The sequence below is a fragment of the Phyllobates terribilis genome, unplaced genomic scaffold, assembly GCF_046119375.1.
Source record: "Phyllobates terribilis strain yellow unplaced genomic scaffold, ASM4611937v1 Scaffold_6__1_contigs__length_29720123, whole genome shotgun sequence".
Classification (NCBI taxonomy): domain Eukaryota; kingdom Metazoa; phylum Chordata; class Amphibia; order Anura; family Dendrobatidae; genus Phyllobates; species Phyllobates terribilis.
Genome location: NW_027362766.1, coordinates 3,616,614 through 3,634,542, shown reverse-complemented (window position 1 = coordinate 3,634,542; position 17,929 = coordinate 3,616,614). Strand labels below are relative to the sequence as shown.

General features: G+C 50.8%; 1 protein-coding gene across 2 annotated transcripts in view; it reads left to right on the top strand.

Annotated features, from left to right (window-relative positions):
- Positions 1-13,650, top strand: part of HCN3 (hyperpolarization activated cyclic nucleotide gated potassium channel 3) — a 155,042-nt gene extending 141,392 nt beyond the window's left edge. For both annotated transcript variants that reach the window (XM_073637286.1, XM_073637285.1), the window contains 5 exons: positions 6,356-6,574; positions 6,659-6,805; positions 6,891-7,131; positions 7,305-7,469; positions 11,828-13,650. In XM_073637286.1, the coding sequence (XP_073493387.1) occupies positions 6,356-6,574; positions 6,659-6,805; positions 6,891-7,131; positions 7,305-7,469; positions 11,828-12,912 (1,857 nt within the window). In that variant the 3' untranslated portion in view covers positions 12,913-13,650. The remainder of the gene's footprint in view (positions 1-6,355; positions 6,575-6,658; positions 6,806-6,890; positions 7,132-7,304; positions 7,470-11,827) is intronic.
- The last annotated feature ends 4,279 nt before the right edge of the window (positions 13,651-17,929 follow it).

Below are 17,929 nucleotides of genomic sequence, written 5' to 3'. Positions count from 1 at the left end.
TGCAGGAGCATGGTATAACTGCATGCCCCCGGGGACCACCAACTGCTGTAACATGTGCAGGAGCATGGTATAACGGCATGCCCCCGGGGACCGCCAACTGCTGTAACATGTGCAGGAGCATGGTATAACGGCATGCCCCCGGGGACCGCCAACTGCTGTAACATGTGCAGGAGCATGGTATAACGGCATGCCCCCGGGGACCGCCAACTGCTGTAACATGTGCAGGAGCATGGTATAACTGCATGCCCCCGGGGACCGCCAACTGCTGTAACATGTGCAGGAGCATGGTATAACTGCATGCCCCCGGGGACCGCCAACTGCTGTAACATGTGCAGGAGCATGGTATAACGGCATGCCCCCGGGGACCACCAACTGCTGTAACATGTGCAGGAGCATGGTATAACGGCATGCCCCCGGGGACCGCCAACTGCTGTAACATGTGCAGGAGCATGGTATAACGGCATGTCCCCGGGGACCACCAACTGCTGTAACATGTGCAGGAGCATGGTATAACGGCATGCCCCCGGGGACCACCAACTGCTGTAACATGTGCAGGAGCATGGTATAACGGCATGCCCCCGGGGACCGCCAACTGCTGTAACATGTGCAGGAGCATGGTATAACTGCATGCCCCCGGGGACCACCAACTGCTGTAACATGTGCAGGAGCATGGTATAACGGCATGCCCCCGGGGACCACCAACTGCTGTAACATGTGCAGGAGCATGGTATAACTGCATGCCCCCGGGGACCACCAACTGCTGTAACATGTGCAGGAGCATGGTATAACTGCATGCCCCCGGGGACCACCAACTGCTGTAACATGTGCAGGAGCATGGTATAACGGCATGCCCCCGGGGACCACCAACTGCTGTAACATGTGCAGGAGCATGGTATAACTGCATGCCCCCGGGGACCGCCAACTGCTGTAACATGTGCAGGAGCATGGTATAACTGCATGCCCCCGGGGACCACCAACTGCTGTAACATGTGCAGGAGCATGGTATAACGGCATGCCCCCGGGGACCACCAACTGCTGTAACATGTGCAGGAGCATGGTATAACGGCATGCCCCCGGGGACCGCCAACTGCTGTAACATGTGCAGGAGCATGGTATAACTGCATGCCCCCGGGGACCGCCAACTGCTGTAACATGTGCAGGAGCATGGTATAACGGCATGCCCCCGGGGACCGCCAACTGCTGTAACATGTGCAGGAGCATGGTATAACTGCATGCCCCCGGGGACCACCAACTGCTGTAACATGTGCAGGAGCATGGTATAACTGCATGCCCCCGGGGACCACCAACTGCTGTAACATGTGCAGGAGCATGGTATAACTGCATGCCCCCGGGCGCCGCCAACTGCTGTAACATGTGCAGGAGCATGGTATAACTGCATGCCCCCGGGGACCGCCAACTGCTGTAACATGTGCAGGAGCATGGTATAACGGCATGCCCCCGGGGGCCGCCAACTGCTGTAACATGTGCAGGAGCATGGTATAACTGCATGCCCCCGGGGACCACCAACTGCTGTAACATGTGCAGGAGCATGGTATAACTGCATGCCCCCGGGGACCACCAACTGCTGTAACATGTGCAGGAGCATGGTATAACTGCATGCCCCCGGGGACCGCCAACTGCTGTAACATGTGCAGGAGCATGGTATAACTGCATGCCCCCGGGGACCGCCAACTGCTGTAACATGTGCAGGAGCATGGTATAACTGCATGCCCCCGGGGACCACCAACTGCTGTAACATGTGCAGGAGCATGGTATAACGGCATGCCCCCGGGGACCACCAACTGCTGTAACATGTGCAGGAGCATGGTATAACGGCATGCCCCCGGGGACCACCAACTGCTGTAACATGTGCAGGAGCATGGTATAACTGCATGCCCCCGGGGGCCGCCAACTGCTGTAACATGTGCAGGAGCATGGTATAACGGCATGCCCCCGGGGACCGCCAACTGCTGTAACATGTGCAGGAGCATGGTATAACGGCATGCCCCCGGGGACCACCAACTGCTGTAACATGTGCAGGAGCATGGTATAACTGCATGCCCCCGGGGACCGCCAACTGCTGTAACATGTGCAGGAGCATGGTATAACTGCATGCCCCCGGGGGCCGCCAACTGCTGTAACATGTGCAGGAGCATGGTATAACTGCATGCCCCCGGGGACCGCCAACTGCTGTAACATGTGCAGGAGCATGGTATAACTGCATGCCCCCGGGGGACCACCAACTGCTGTAACATGTGCAGGAGCATGGTATAACGGCATGCCCCCGGGGACCACCAACTGCTGTAACATGTGCAGGAGCATGGTATAACGGCATGCCCCCGGGGACCGCCAACTGCTGTAACATGTGCAGGAGCATGGTATAACGGCATGCCCCCGGGGACCACCAACTGCTGTAACATGTGCAGGAGCATGGTATAACTGCATGCCCCCGGGGACCACCAACTGCTGTAACATGTGCAGGAGCATGGTATAACTGCATGCCCCCGGGGACCACCAACTGCTGTAACATGTGCAGGAGCATGGTATAACGGCATGCCCCCGGGGACCGCCAACTGCTGTAACATGTGCAGGAGCATGGTATAACGGCATGCCCCCGGGGGCCGCCAACTGCTGTAACATGTGCAGGAGCATGGTATAACGGCATGCCCCCGGGGACCGCCAACTGCTGTAACATGTGCAGGAGCATGGTATAACTGCATGCCCCCGGGGGCCGCCAACTGCTGTAACATGTGCAGGAGCATGGTATAACTGCATGCCCCCGGGGACCGCCAACTGCTGTAACATGTGCAGGAGCATGGTATAACTGCATGCCCCCGGGGACCGCCAACTGCTGTAACATGTGCAGGAGCATGGTATAACTGCATGCCCCCGGGGACCGCCAACTGCTGTAACATGTGCAGGAGCATGGTATAACTGCATGCCCCCGGGGACCGCCAACTGCTGTAACATGTGCAGGAGCATGGTATAACTGCATGCCCCCGGGGACCACCAACTGCTGTAACATGTGCAGGAGCATGGTATAACGGCATGCCCCCGGGGACCGCCAACTGCTGTAACATGTGCAGGAGCATGGTATAACGGCATGCCCCCGGGGACCGCCAACTGCTGTAACATGTGCAGGAGCATGGTATAACTGCATGCCCCCGGGGACCACCAACTGCTGTAACATGTGCAGGAGCATGGTATAACGGCATGCCCCCGGGGACCACCAACTGCTGTAACATGTGCAGGAGCATGGTATAACGGCATGCCCCCGGGGACCGCCAACTGCTGTAACATGTGCAGGAGCATGGTATAACTGCATGCCCCCGGGGACCACCAACTGCTGTAACATGTGCAGGAGCATGGTATAACGGCATGCCCCCGGGGACCACCAACTGCTGTAACATGTGCAGGAGCATGGTATAACTGCATGCCCCCGGGGACCGCCAACTTCTGTAACATGTGCAGGAGCATGGTATAACGGCATGCCCCCGGGGACCGCCAACTGCTGTAACATGTGCAGGAGCATGGTATAACGGCATGCCCCCGGGGACCACCAACTGCTGTAACATGTGCAGGAGCATGGTATAACTGCATGCCCCCGGGGACCACCAACTGCTGTAACATGTGCAGGAGCATGGTATAACTGCATGCATTGTATGTAGGGGGCAAGACGCAAATAACTGCAGCATGTGACTCTCATGTATCAGACAGCAGTGCATGCCCAGTACACCTACTTAACGAAGGAGCATGCCCCGAAGAGTGAGGCCCTCTGTGCACAGGGTAGGAGGAGAATGGTGTCCAACACATCCGTACTGTGGTGCCAGGGAAAATACGACTCCATGTTTTTTCTCTTATTACACATAATCCAATCCCTCCTATCCCATCAACCTTAACTCTGCCTCGTACTCATCCTTCTCCCTATCATTCCTATAATTCATTCCTCTTCATGTCCACCACCCTTCCTCCCACTACTCATCCCTCCTCCTGCCATCCATCCTTCCTCCTACTTATCCCGCCGCCTATCACTCATCATTCCTATAATTCATCCCTCCTCCTATCACCCATTCCTCCTATCCCATCCATCATTACGCTACCTTTTACTCATCCTTTCTCCTGTCCACCACCCTTCCTCCTATCACCCATCCCTTCTAGGCAATCAGTAATCACTCTGCCTCCAACTTATCCCTCCTACTGCCATCCATCCTTCCTCCTACTACTCATCCCTCCGCCTATCACTCATGATTCCTATAATTCATCCCTCCTCCTATCACCTATCCCATCAGTCATTACCCTGCCTCTTACTCATCCCTCCTCTTGTCCACCACCCTTCTCCTACTTCTCATCCCTCCGCCTATCACTCATGATTCCTATAATTCATCCCTCCTCCTATCACCCATCCCATCAGTCATTACCCTGCCTCTTACTCATCCCTCCTCTTGTCCACCACCCTTCTCCTACTTCTCATCCCTCCGCCTATCACTCATGATTCCTATAATTCATCCCTCCTCCTATCACCCATCCCATCAGTCATTACCCTGCCTCTTACTCATCCCTCCTCTTGTCCACCACCCTTCTCCTACTTCTCATCCCTCCGCCTATCACTCATGATTCCTATAATTCATCCCTCCTCCTATCACCCATCCCATCAGTCATTACCCTGCCTCTTACTCATCCCTCCTCTTGTCCACCACCCTTCTCCTACTTCTCATCCCTCCGCCTATCACTCATGATTCCTATAATTCATCCCTCCTCCTATCACCCATCCCATCAGTCATTACCCTGCCTCTTACTCATCCCTCCTCTTGTCCACCACCCTTCTCCTACTTCTCATCCCTCCGCCTATCACTCATGATTCCTATAACTCATCCCTCCTCCTATCAGCCATCCCTCTTATCCCATCAGTCATTACCTTGCCTCTTACTCATCCCTCCTCTTGTCCACCACCCTTCTCCTACTTCTCATTCCTCCGCCTATCACTCATGATTCCTATAATTCATCCCTCCTCCTATCAGCCATCCCTCTTATCCCATCAGTCATTACCTTGCCTCTTACTCATCCCTCCTCTTGTCCACCACCCTTCTCCTACTACTCATCCCTCCGCCTATCACTCATGATTCCTATAATTCATCCCTCCTCCTATCACCCATCCCATCAGTCATTACCCTGCCTCTTACTCATCCCTCCTCTTGTCCACCACCCTTCTCCTACTACTCATCCCTCCGCCTATCACTCATGATTCCTATAATTCATCCCTCCTCCTATCACCCATCCCATCAGTCATTACCTTGCCTCTTACTCATCTCTCCTCTTGTCCACCACCCTTCTCCTACTTCTCATCCCTCCGCCTATCACTCATCATTCCTATAATTCATCCCTCCTCCTATCAGCCATCCCTCTTATCCCATCAGTCATTACCCTGCCTCTTACTCATCCCTCCTCTTGTCCACCACCCTTCTCCTACTTCTCATCCCTCCGCCTATCACTCATGATTCCTATAACTCATCCCTCCTCCTATCACCCATCCCATCAGTCATTACCCTGCCTCTTACTCATCCCTCCTCTTGTCCACCACCCTTCTCCTACTTCTCATCCCGCCGCCTATCACTCATGATTCCTATAACTCATCCCTCCTCTTATCACCCATCCCTCTTATCCCATCAGTCATTACCTTGCCTCTTGCCCATCCCTTCTCCTGTTGACCATCCCTCGGCCTCTCATTCATCCCTCACTCCTCCTTTGTCCTATCTCTCATCCCTTCTCCTATCACTTAGCCATTCATTCTGGATACTGTGCCTTCCTAGCTTGTCTCCTGACATACTCTACTGCCACACGGATGGCTGGTGAGATCTTGGTATTAGCATGCCAGTTTTGGTACATCAGCATGTAGGCAGTGGCATAGCGTGGGAAGGAGGGCCACAAGGGCAGCTGCCCTGGGTACCAGATTGTGCAGGATGCTAAATGTTGACCACCACTTCGCCTCTTCTATTCCTTCTTAGAGCGTCGCAGGGCTGCCATTAGTGCTTGACCGGCGACCTTGACGAGTAAAGGAGAGTGCAGCACTCAAGATAGGTTTGGCTTGGGATGCTACGCTCTGCATAGGCAGTGATTGAGGTTATAAAGGCAGCAATGTGCTCGCCCACCGGTCCCTGCCTGGCGGCCCACATTACGCCACTGCATGTCTGTTCACACCAGTCTTTAGCATGTAACACAAGTATGGTAAAGCCTAGGTATGTATGTTGGTCATATGCCTGACTCTCAGAACGCATCTGGAGAGGGTGTAGATTTTGGGTCTGTCTGTACGGACATTGTCCAGTCCTCTCTCTCTTACGTCATGTCTTTTCTTCACCAGAATGAGTCTTGGGGCAAGCAATACTCTCACGCGCTGTTCAAGGCCATGAGCCACATGCTGTGCATCGGGTACGGGCAGCAGGCACCCGAAGGAATGACCGATGTGTGGCTGACCATGCTCAGTATGATTGTGGGGGCCACGTGTTACGCCATGTTTATTGGTCATGCCACCGCCCTCATCCAGTCTTTAGACTCGTCTCGCCGTCAGTACCAGGAGAAGGTGAGAACATCTGAGTGACCTGAGGCCTAGGTATGAAAGGTATGAAGTCAGCCCTGCGTCAACCCTGTGCTCTGTGTCCAACAGTATAAGCAGGTGGAGCAGTACATGTCCTTCCACAAGTTACCGCCCGACACACGACAGAGAATTCACGAGTATTACGAGCATCGCTACCAGGGTAAAATGTTTGATGAGGAGAACATTCTAGGAGAGCTCAGTGAGCCGCTCAAAGAAGTAAGTCTTGTCATTACTACCCCATCCTCCGCACTCCCACCAAATCCTCCTCTGAGTCATCTTATCTCTCTTTTTACTACTTAAGGAGATCGTAAACTTTAATTGTCGGAACCTTGTGGCCAATATGCCTCTCTTCGCCAACGCTGACCCAAACTTTGTGACTGCCATGCTAACTAAGCTTCGCTTCGAGGTTTTCCAACCCACTGATTACATCATTCGAGAGGGTACAGTAGGGAAGAAGATGTACTTCATCCAACATGGAGTGGTCAGCATACTGACCCGAGGCAGCAAGGAGACCAAGCTCTCCGATGGATCTTACTTTGGAGGTGAGTCTTCACTTAGTTATGAAGGTCAGGGACTTCTAACAATACAACTTAGTTATGAGGGTCAGGGACTTCTAACAATACAAATGTGACAAGAATCTTACAATCATCACTGGTAATATGTACATAATCTGTACGTGGCTTCTTATGTTATATACATGGCTGCTGTCTTGTAGAGATCTGCCTACTGACACGTGGACGCAGGACGGCCAGCGTACGTGCTGACACTTACTGCCGCCTCTACTCCCTGTCTGTGGACAACTTCAATGAAGTCTTGGAGGAATATCCAATGATGCGTCGAGCATTTGAGACTGTGGCCATGGACCGGCTGGACAGGATAGGTGGGTAGAGAGAAGACGAGCAGCACAATATTTTGTTCTAGTCATTTCCTTCAGTCAATTTCGATTTCCCAGGACTGATCCCTGGCACTTATGAAAAATAAGCCACTGCCACAGGGGGCAGATGAGGCTGAAGATACCGAGGGAAGGGGGGGCAGACGAGTCTGGAGATAGTGGGAGAGGGGGCAGATGAGGCTGAAGATACTGAGGGAAGGGGGGGCAGACGAGTCTGGAGATAGCGGGAGAGGGGGCAGACGAGTCTGGAGATAGCGGGAGAAGTTGGGAGATAGCAAGGGGGGGGGACAAGTCTGGAGATGCCGTAGGGGGACGGACGGGTTCGGCAGATGCCGTAGGGGGACGGACGGGTTCGGCAGATGCCGTAGGGGGACGGACGGGTTCGGCAGATGCCGTAGGGGGACGGACGGGTTCGGCAGATGCCGTAGGGGGACGGACGGGTTCGGCAGATGCCGTAGGGGGACGGACGGGTTCGGCAGATGCCGTAGGCGGACGGACGGTTTCGGCAGATGCCGTAGGGGGACGGACGGGTTCGGCAGATGCCGTAGGGGGACGGACGGGTCCTGCAGATGCCGTAGGGGGACGGACGGGTCCGGCAGATGCCGTAGGGGGACGGACGGGTTCGGCAGATGCCGTAGGGGGACGGACGGGTTCGGCAGATGCCGTAGGGGGACGGACGGGTTCGGCAGATGCCGTAGGGGGACAGACGGGTTCGGCAGATGCCGTAGGGGGACAGACGGGTTCGGCAGATGCCGTAGGGGGACAGACGGGTTCTGCAGATGCCGTAGGGGGACAGACGACTATGGTGATAGAGATGTTTTGAGGGGACAAAATAGTCTTGAATAAGTGGCCATATGGAGTTTGGAGTCAGGAGGTGTCGGAAGGGGGCAGAAATGTCTAAAGAGAAATAGACACGTGCATGTTTGGCCAGATCCCGCACGTGTATGCTGGGCTATGGAGTAATAGCCAACAGGTTTTGAAGGTGTGTGGTAAAGTTAAAGAGGACCTATCACTTATGAGAAACATAGAAAGTGACTGCAGATAAAATGATAAGATCCTCTTCTCGAGGAGGTGCTCGCTGTAAGGGGGAGACTAATCTATACAGTCTGAAAGGCCAAGTAGAGTTTTGTGCTCAGATTTGGCAGAGTTTGTCTAGTTTCACCATTTTGTCGACTCGCTGGTCCACAGAGAATAAAGGTAGAAATGAATCAGCAAAATGGAATCAGAAAAATACAAGTCAGGCAAAGTTTTTCCCCACCTCCAGCCAGGAGCCAGAACTTTACCCAGAATATTGTTATTTATCAGCCATGTAATAATATGTGACTGTGTATGATAAAGCCCAGATAGAGGAGGACACAGCAGCTTGTAAAGGGTTAAGCTGAATCTCATTACATACACACATGTACAGGTGCTTCTCACAATATAGGAGTTTCACTTTTTTATATTGAAGAACTTAAATAAATGAACTTTTTGATGATATTGTAATTTTGTGAGAAGCACCTGTATAGAGGAAAATCTGTGACCTGCTTTATTTGTGTTGCTGCTTCTCGGCCTGAAGCCCCATAATACACAGGACTTCACCTTGCATTGCTTGCTGCAGTAGTAAGATAACAGCACAGATCATACCTGTGTTTCTGTGCTGCACACTTCATCTCCCACTTCAGGAGCAAGAAGTCTCTCACATCTGTCACAATAGTCAGACAGTGCACAACGTTGGTCTCACTTTTTTTTAAAGGCTTTTAGAACTAATTTTGACAGAGAATTTTTAATTTTTGTAATTATATGGAGTATATTTTGGAGTAGTTTTATATTTTTGTCTCATTTCACTTAATGAAGTTTTCCAGGAGGTGATAGGTCCTCTTTGAGACATGAGTGCCAATATTAATAGTGTTATAGTATGGGTGGCAGAATTGTATTGTAAGGTACACAAACCCACAGAAATTAAGTGAAAGGTCCAACCATCTGGAGATCTGTGCACCCCAGTTATGAGCAGCTGGAAATATTTACACCTCATCATTACTTTTAATTAGTCCTTATTTATCCGTCCTCTCGTCTGAAAGTCCTCGGTTAGTCCTCCCTACTCATCAGTCTTTGGTCATGCCTCACCAGTCCATTCAAGTCTTTGATCACTCATCATCAGTAGTCAACCACCATTAGACCTCACTTCGAATTAGCCACATCATTACTTGGTCATTCTTCATCAATCCAATCTATTCATTAGTACAGGTCCTTCACCACCGTTTCTCATCAAGCCTCACTCTTGAGAACTTGGTCACTCATCAGTTTTTCCTCAGTCCTCCCTACTCATCAGTCCTTGGTCATGCCTCACCCGTCCATTCAAGTCTTTGATCACTCATCATCAGTAGTCAAGCACCATTAGACCTCACTTCGAATTAGCCACATCAGTACTTGGTCATTCTTCATCAATCCCCTCTATTCATTAGTACTGGTCCTTCACCACCGTTTCTCATCAAGCCTCACTCTTGAGAACTTGGTCACTCCTCATCAGTTTTTCCTCAGTCCTCCCTACTCATCAGTCCTTTGTCATGCCTCACCAGTCCCTTCAAGTCTTTGATCACTCATCATCAGTAGTCAACCACCATTAGACCTCACTTCGAATTAGCCACATCAGTACTTGGTCATTCTTCATCAATCCAATCTATTCATTAGTACTGGTCCTTCACCACCGTTTCTCATCAAGCCTCACTCTTGAGAACTTGGTCACTCCTCATCAGTTTTTCCTCAGTCCTCCCTACTCATCAGTCCTTTGTCATGCCTCACCAGTCCCTTCAAGTCTTTGATCACTCATCATCAGTAGTCAACCACCATTAGACCTCACTTCGAATTAGCCACATCAGTACTTGGTCATTCTTCATCAATCCAATCTATTCATTAGTACTGGTCCTTCACCACCGTTTCTCATCAAGCCTCACTCTTGAGAACTTGGTCACTCATCAGTTTTTCCTCAGTCCTCCCTACTCATCAGTCCTTGGTCATGCCTCACCAGTCCATTCAAGTCTTTGATCACTCATCATCAGTAGTCAAGCATCATTAGACCTTACTTCGAATTAGCCACATCAGTACTTGGTCATTCTTCATCAATCCCCTCTATTCATTAGTACTGGTCCTTCACCACCGTTTCTCATCAAGCCTCACTCTTGAGAACAGTTTTTCCTCAGTCCTCCCTACTCATCAGTCGTTTGTCATGCCTCACCAGTCCCTTCAAGTCTTTGATCACTCATCATCAGTAGTCAACCACCATTAGACCTCACTTCGAATTAGCCACATCAGTACTTGGTCATTCTTCATCAATCCAATCTATTCATTAGTACAGGTCCTTCACCACCGTTTCTCATCAAGCCTCACTCTTGAGAACTTGGTCACTCATCAGTTTTTCCTCAGTCCTCCCTACTCATCAGTCCTTGGTCATGCCTCACCAGTCCATTCAAGTCTTTGATCACTCATCATCAGTAGTCAAGCACCATTAGACCTCACTTCGAATTAGCCACATCAGTACTTGGTCATTCTTCATCAATCCCCTCTATTCATTAGTACTGGTCCTTCACCACCTTTTCTCATCAAGCCTCACTCTTGAGAACTTGGTCACTTCTCATCAGTTTTTCCTCTGTCCTCCCTACTCATCAGTCCTTGGTCATGCCTCACCAGTCCCTTCAAGTCTTTGATCACTCATCATCAGTAGTCAAGCACCATTAGACCTCACTTCAAATTAGCCACATCATTACTTGGTCATTCTTCATCAATCCACTCTATTCATTAGTACTGGTCCTTCACCACCGTTTCTCATGAAGCCTCAATCTTGAGAACTTGGTCACTCCTCATCAGTTTTCGGTTACTCCTTTTACTTCATCATCATTCATTTTCATGCCCCTTCATTACTCAGCCACTCATCACTTCTCATCAGTCCTGACTCCCTACCAGGGTTTGGTCACTACTATATCTTCATCACTAGTGCTCATTTAACCTTCACAATCTAGATACTACTTTCTCCTCTTCATTCCTCATCAGCACTTTTCACCTGTCCTCGCTTACAGTTGTCTTATCTACATGTGTATAAGTTGTATTAATCTACATGTGAATCTTGTATCGTCCCCCGTCCCCCATACACAGCCTTGTAGATCTGAATCATGCTGCCTCGGTCTCTCCTCACCACTTCATACATCAGCGCCCCTACCCGCTTGTTGACTCCTTCTGTCCTTGGTGGCCTCTATCTTGAGGCCTTGATGAGCTTTGTCCCATACCTTGTCTCTTGTATGTTCTCCCCCCCTAGTCAGTCCCAGCTGCCCCCCAGCATCACGTTCCTTTCCTTGTGTCCATCTCCCCCTCAGGTAAGAAGAACTCCATTTTACTACGTAAACGTGCGGAGAACAGCATGGGATCAGTGAATAATGAGATCATTCAGCAGATTGTGAAGCACGATCAGGACATGGCCCATAACATGAGGGATCTGCAGTCTCTGGGCACAATGAGGGATTCAGCCCTTAATAAGACTCTCATCTGGGAGCCTTTGGTTCATGCCCCTCTTCAAACTGCGGCAGCCACCACCAACGTTGCCATTGCATTGACACATCAGCAGAACCTTCAGACTCATGTCTTCCTTCCTCCACTTTCTTTGCCCGAGACTGCATATATGAGTCGCCAGGCAAGAAGGTCCCAGCCCACTACTGGGGGCTCCCACACCGCTTCTGTAAGTTCTCCTTCTGGTGCACAGTCTCATTTGCAGACACCAGTTGGTATATCTCCTTCTTCTCCATGTGGTGTCCAGAAGCAAGGTGTGGCAGTGCCTCCTCCAAGGTCGTGTCAAATTCAGAGAGTGGATTCTCCTGTCCATGCAAAACCACTGATGGCCTCACAAGTGCAATTGTCTCGATCTCGTGGAACGTCTGCATCTACTTCTGTTTTGCAGCAGTCGACAGGACATACAATTGTAGGACCACTATCTGGGAGGACTCTGCACTACAGTCTGTCCAGAGCTACTGGTTCTCATCTCTCCCTACTCATGCAGCAAGCAGCCAGCTCCCCCCAACAGCTGGTCAAACACAGGAGCATACAAGGACTTCCTATTGGCAGACTCTCACAGGATGTCCGTCTTCTCTCAGCTTCTCAGCCCTCACTGCCCAACAAGCTATTCCAACAGCCGGACAGTGCAGTATCTCCACGTGCATCAGACTCATCCGGAGCTCTGAGCAATAAATCCTCCCCATCTATACTGCTGCCCAAACCACCTGTATCATCTTCTAGTACTCAGCCAGTGCCTTCAGGGTCTCTTTCCATGTCTGGATCTTCAGTCGGTGGCTCAGTTGCTCCTCAGTCACCTGCTACGTCTCGACACACTGCGCCATCACGAAAGGGATCAGTAGCCTTCAGCTCTGACGTGGACGTTGGGAAACCGAAACTTCCATCGAACATGTGAAGGCCTCATCCACAACTTCTTGTGGTGGGTCCAACATGAAAAAAATATCTTGACCCAGAAGAATGGACAACAAGGGTGCTGAACATGGTGTCCAAACAAGCTGGGAACAAATGAATGATGAGGCAATGAATTTCAAGTCCTATCCCGGAAGATGCCTACGTAACGATGTCCATGCACATAACAGGTAGCCAACTTTGACCATTTGGTCGACCATCATCATGATATTATATGCAACTAATCAATCCCAGTGCTAGACGCTAGACTATACAAGCATATGGCGACTAATCTGGCTGAATGATTGCCACCTTGCACAAGCCCTATTAGTTTAGTTTGTCATGTTGATAGTAGATCCAATGGACAAGTGATCAGATACCTTGGGGGCCACTCATGGTCCTTTGTGTATAGCCAGCTTTGGAGTCTTGGAGTCACATACCTATATCATCTTCTTCATCAAAGGCAGATATCGTTAGCTGGACTCAGCTTGCCTTACCCATAACAAAGCTTTATTATGAAGAAGTAAGGAGATCGATTTTGGATCCAGGCAGCCACGAGAGGACTATGACAGCCAGGTGGAGACCTCATAAGGCCGATCTCTTGTATGAACATACTCAATACTGATCCTTCCTATGTAATACGGACATTAGACCGATGAAATCTTCTCATGGATGGAGCCGAGTAATTCACACTGCACAAGACTTCCCCGGGTGTGACCATAATAAATATATTACACAATACAAATGCTCCGTCTGACAACGTCCATTATTAAACCACTTTAACGGGAACGAGCGGCATGAAAATCCAGCAGGTAAGTGACGACATAGCAGACATGGTAGTCACGTGAGAGGAAAATCTCTGGGTGATGATATTTCCTGGGAGAGAAAGTCACCTGCCATGTAAAACATCAGAAGCCATGTCTGCCTGCGCTGCAGATCAGATGATCCTTACCAATCCCGGTGATTGGCACTGCATCTAATGAAATAGAAATGGTCCATCCTGACCAGACATTACAGTGAGCGGAAAAGGTCCATCCCGACCAGACATTACAGTGAGCGGAACCGGTCCATCCCGACCTGACATTACAGTGAGCGGAACCGGTCCATCCCGACCAGACATTACAGTGAGCATAACCGGTCCATCCCGACCAGACATTACAGTGAGCGGAACCGGTCCATCCTGACCAGACATTACAGTGAGCATAACCGGTCCATCCCGACCAGACATTACAGTGAGCGGAACCGGTCCATCCTGACCAGACATTACAGTGAGCATAACCGGTCCATCCCGATCAGACATTACAGTGAGCGGAACTGGTCCATTCCGACCAGACATTACAGTGAGCATAACCGGTCCATCCCGACCAGACATTACAGTGAGCGGATCCGGTCCATCCTGACCAGACATTACAGTGAGCATGACCGGTCCATCCCGACCAGACATTACAGTGAGCATAACCGGTCCATCCTGACCAGACAGTGTCATCATATTGAGCATACAGACATTAAAGCGAGCATAACCGGTCCACCCCGACCAGACATTACGGTGAGCATAACCGGTCCATCCTGACCAGACATTACAGTGAGCGGAACCGGTCAATCCTGACCAGACAGTATCATCATATTGAGCATACAGACATTAAAGCGAGCATAACCGGTCCATCCTGACCAGACATTACGGTGAGCATAACCGGTCCATCCTGACCAGACATTACAGTGAGCGGAACCGGTCAATCCTGACCAGACATTACAGTGAGCGGAACCGGTCCATCCCGACCAGACATTACAGTGAGCGGAACCGGTCCATCCCGACCAGACATTACAGTGAGCGGAACCGATCCATCCCGACCAGACATTACAGTGAGCATAACCGGTCCATTCCGACCAGACATTACAGTGAGCATAACAGGTCCATTCCGACCAGACATTACAGTGAGCATAACAGGTCCATTCCGACCAGACATTACAGTGAGCATAACAGGTCCATCCCGACCAGACATTACAGTGAGCGGAACCGTCCATCCTGACCAGACATTACAGTGAGCATAACCGGTCCATTCCGACCAGACATTACAGTGAGCATAACAGGTCCATCCCGATCAGACAGTGTCATCATATTGAGCATACAGACATTACAGCGAGCATAACCGGTCCACCCCGACCAGACATTACAGTGAGCGGAACCGGTCCATCCCGACCAGACATTACAGTGAGCGGAACCGGTCCATCCCGACCAGACATTACAGTGAGCATAACCGGTCCATTCCGACCAGACATTACAGTGAGCATAACAGGTCCATTCCGACCAGACATTACAGTGAGCATAACAGGTCCATTCCGACCAGACATTACAGTGAGCATAACAGGTCCATCCCGACCAGACATTACAGTGAGCGGAACCGTCCATCCTGACCAGACATTACAGTGAGCATAACCGGTCCATTCCGACCAGACATTACAGTGAGCATAACAGGTCCATCCCGATCAGACAGTGTCATCATATTGAGCATACAGACATTACAGCGAGCATAACCGGTCCACCCCGACCAGACATTACAGTGAGCGGAACCGGTTCATCCCAATCAGACATTACAGCGAGCGGAATCGGTCCATCCCGACCAGACATTACAGTGAGCATAACCGGTCCATCCCGACCAGACATTACAGTGAGCGGAACCGGTCCATCCCGACCAGACATTACAGTGAGCATAACCGGTCCATCCCGACCAGACATTACAGTGAGGATAACCGGTACATCCCGACCTGACATTACAGTGAGCGGAACCGGTCAATCCCGACCAGACATTACAGTGAGCATAACCGGTCCATTCCGACCAGACATTACAGTGAGCATAACAGGTCCATCCCGATCAGACAGTGCCATCATATTGAGTATACAGACATTACAGCGAGCATAACTCGTCCACCCCGACCAGACATTACGGTGAGCATAACTGGTCCATCCCGACCATACATTACAGTGAGCGGAACCGGTCCATCCCGATCAGACATTATGGTGTGCATAACCGGTCCATCCCGACCAGACATTACAGTGAGCATAACCGGTCCATCCCGACCAGACATTACAGTGAGCATAACCGGTCCATTCCGACCAGACATTACAGTGAGCATAACAGGTCCATCCCGATCAGACAGTGACATCATATTGAGCATACAGACATTACAGTGAGCATAACCGGTCCATCCCAACCAGACATTACAGTGAGCATAACCGGTCCATCCCGAACAGACATTACAGTGAGCGGGACCAGTCCATCCCGACCAGACATTATGGTGTGCATAACCGGTCCATCCCGACCAGACATTACAGTGAGCATAACCAGTCCATTCCGACCAGACATTACAGTGAGCATAACAGGTCCATCCCGATCAGACAGTGTCATCATATTGAGCATACAGACATTACAGCGAGCATAACCGGTCAACCCCGACCAGACATTACGGTGAGCGGAACCGGTCCATCCCAACCAGACATTACAGTGAGCATAACCGGTCCATTCCGACCCGACATTACAGTGAGCGGAACCGGTCCATCCCAACCAAACATTACAGTGAGCATAACCGGTCCATCCCGACCAGACATTACAGTGAGCGGAACTGGTCCATCCCAACCAGACATTACAGTGAGCATGACAGGTCCATCCCGACCAGACATTACAGTGAGCATAACCGGTCCATCCCGACCAGACATTACAGTGAGCATAACTAGTCCATTCCGACCGGACATTACAGTGAGCATAACAGGTCCATCCCGATCAGACAGTGTCATCATATTTAGCATACAGACATTACAGTGAGCATAACCAGTCCATCCCCACCACACATTACGGTGTGCATAACCGGTCCATCCCGACCAGACATTACAGTGAGCATAACAGGTCCATCCCGATCAGACAGTGTCATCATATTGAGCATACAGACATTACAGTGAGCATAACCGGTCCACCCCTACCAGACATTGTCATCATATTGAGCGTAACCGGTCCATCCCGACCAGACAATATGTCATTGCACTGAGCATGACTGGTCCATCCCCACGATACAGTCATTACAGTGTCGGGTCGGGATGGACCGATTACGCTCAATCTGTCACCATACTTAGTGTGACCGGTCCATCCTGACCAGACAATCAGTCATCACGCTGAGTGTAACAATCTATCCCAACCAATCTGCCATCATCACACTGAGTGTACCCGGGTCCATCCTGATCAGACAGTCTTTACACTGACCATAACCTGTTAATTCTGACCAGACAATGTATCGTCACACTGAGCCTATCCAATATACACCAACCAGATGAGCGGTCATTACACTGAGCATAACCATATGTACACCAACTATACATTGCTCCACAGCTGGACCCCATATCAGGGGCTTTGAGGACAATGCGATTGTGGCTGAGTGGCCGCCGTGCACCACGGTCAGTTCAGTCCTGGACCATCAGACCCGATCCGCTGATCTTTAATGTGGACAGCTGCTTTGGTGGCGGATTATCCTCTGATCTCCTGTGCTGAATGCCAGGGCGCCATGTTCACAGCTGGCTACAGTCTGCTTTACATAGATTACAAGAGGTCACCCTGCTGGGAAGGAGGTTGCTCGTAGACAGTGGGTAATACGCAATGTGCTTATCATCCGAAATCACCCCCTAAATCGCCTCATACGTTTATCGCCACTTAAACCCATTCCAGACACAGGCCAGATGCATGGAAATTAATTGAGGCTTTCTCTTTCTGTGCTACTCCTGCATCTCCTCCTCACTGTTCCTGCCCCTACTCTCCCCATTTCTCCTTATTGCCTTTACTTAATTTCCTCCTCGCCACTTCAGCCTCATTAGCCGCCCTCCTCCTCGCCGATCCCGCCTTATTTGCCCATTCGTTTACATTGTTTCTGCCTCGTTTGCCCCCTTCCTCGCTTCCACCTAGTTAACCTCCCCATCCTCCTTGCCGCTTCCGCTTCATTTGATCCTCTCCTCCACACTATTTCCACCGCTCTTGCTCCCCTCT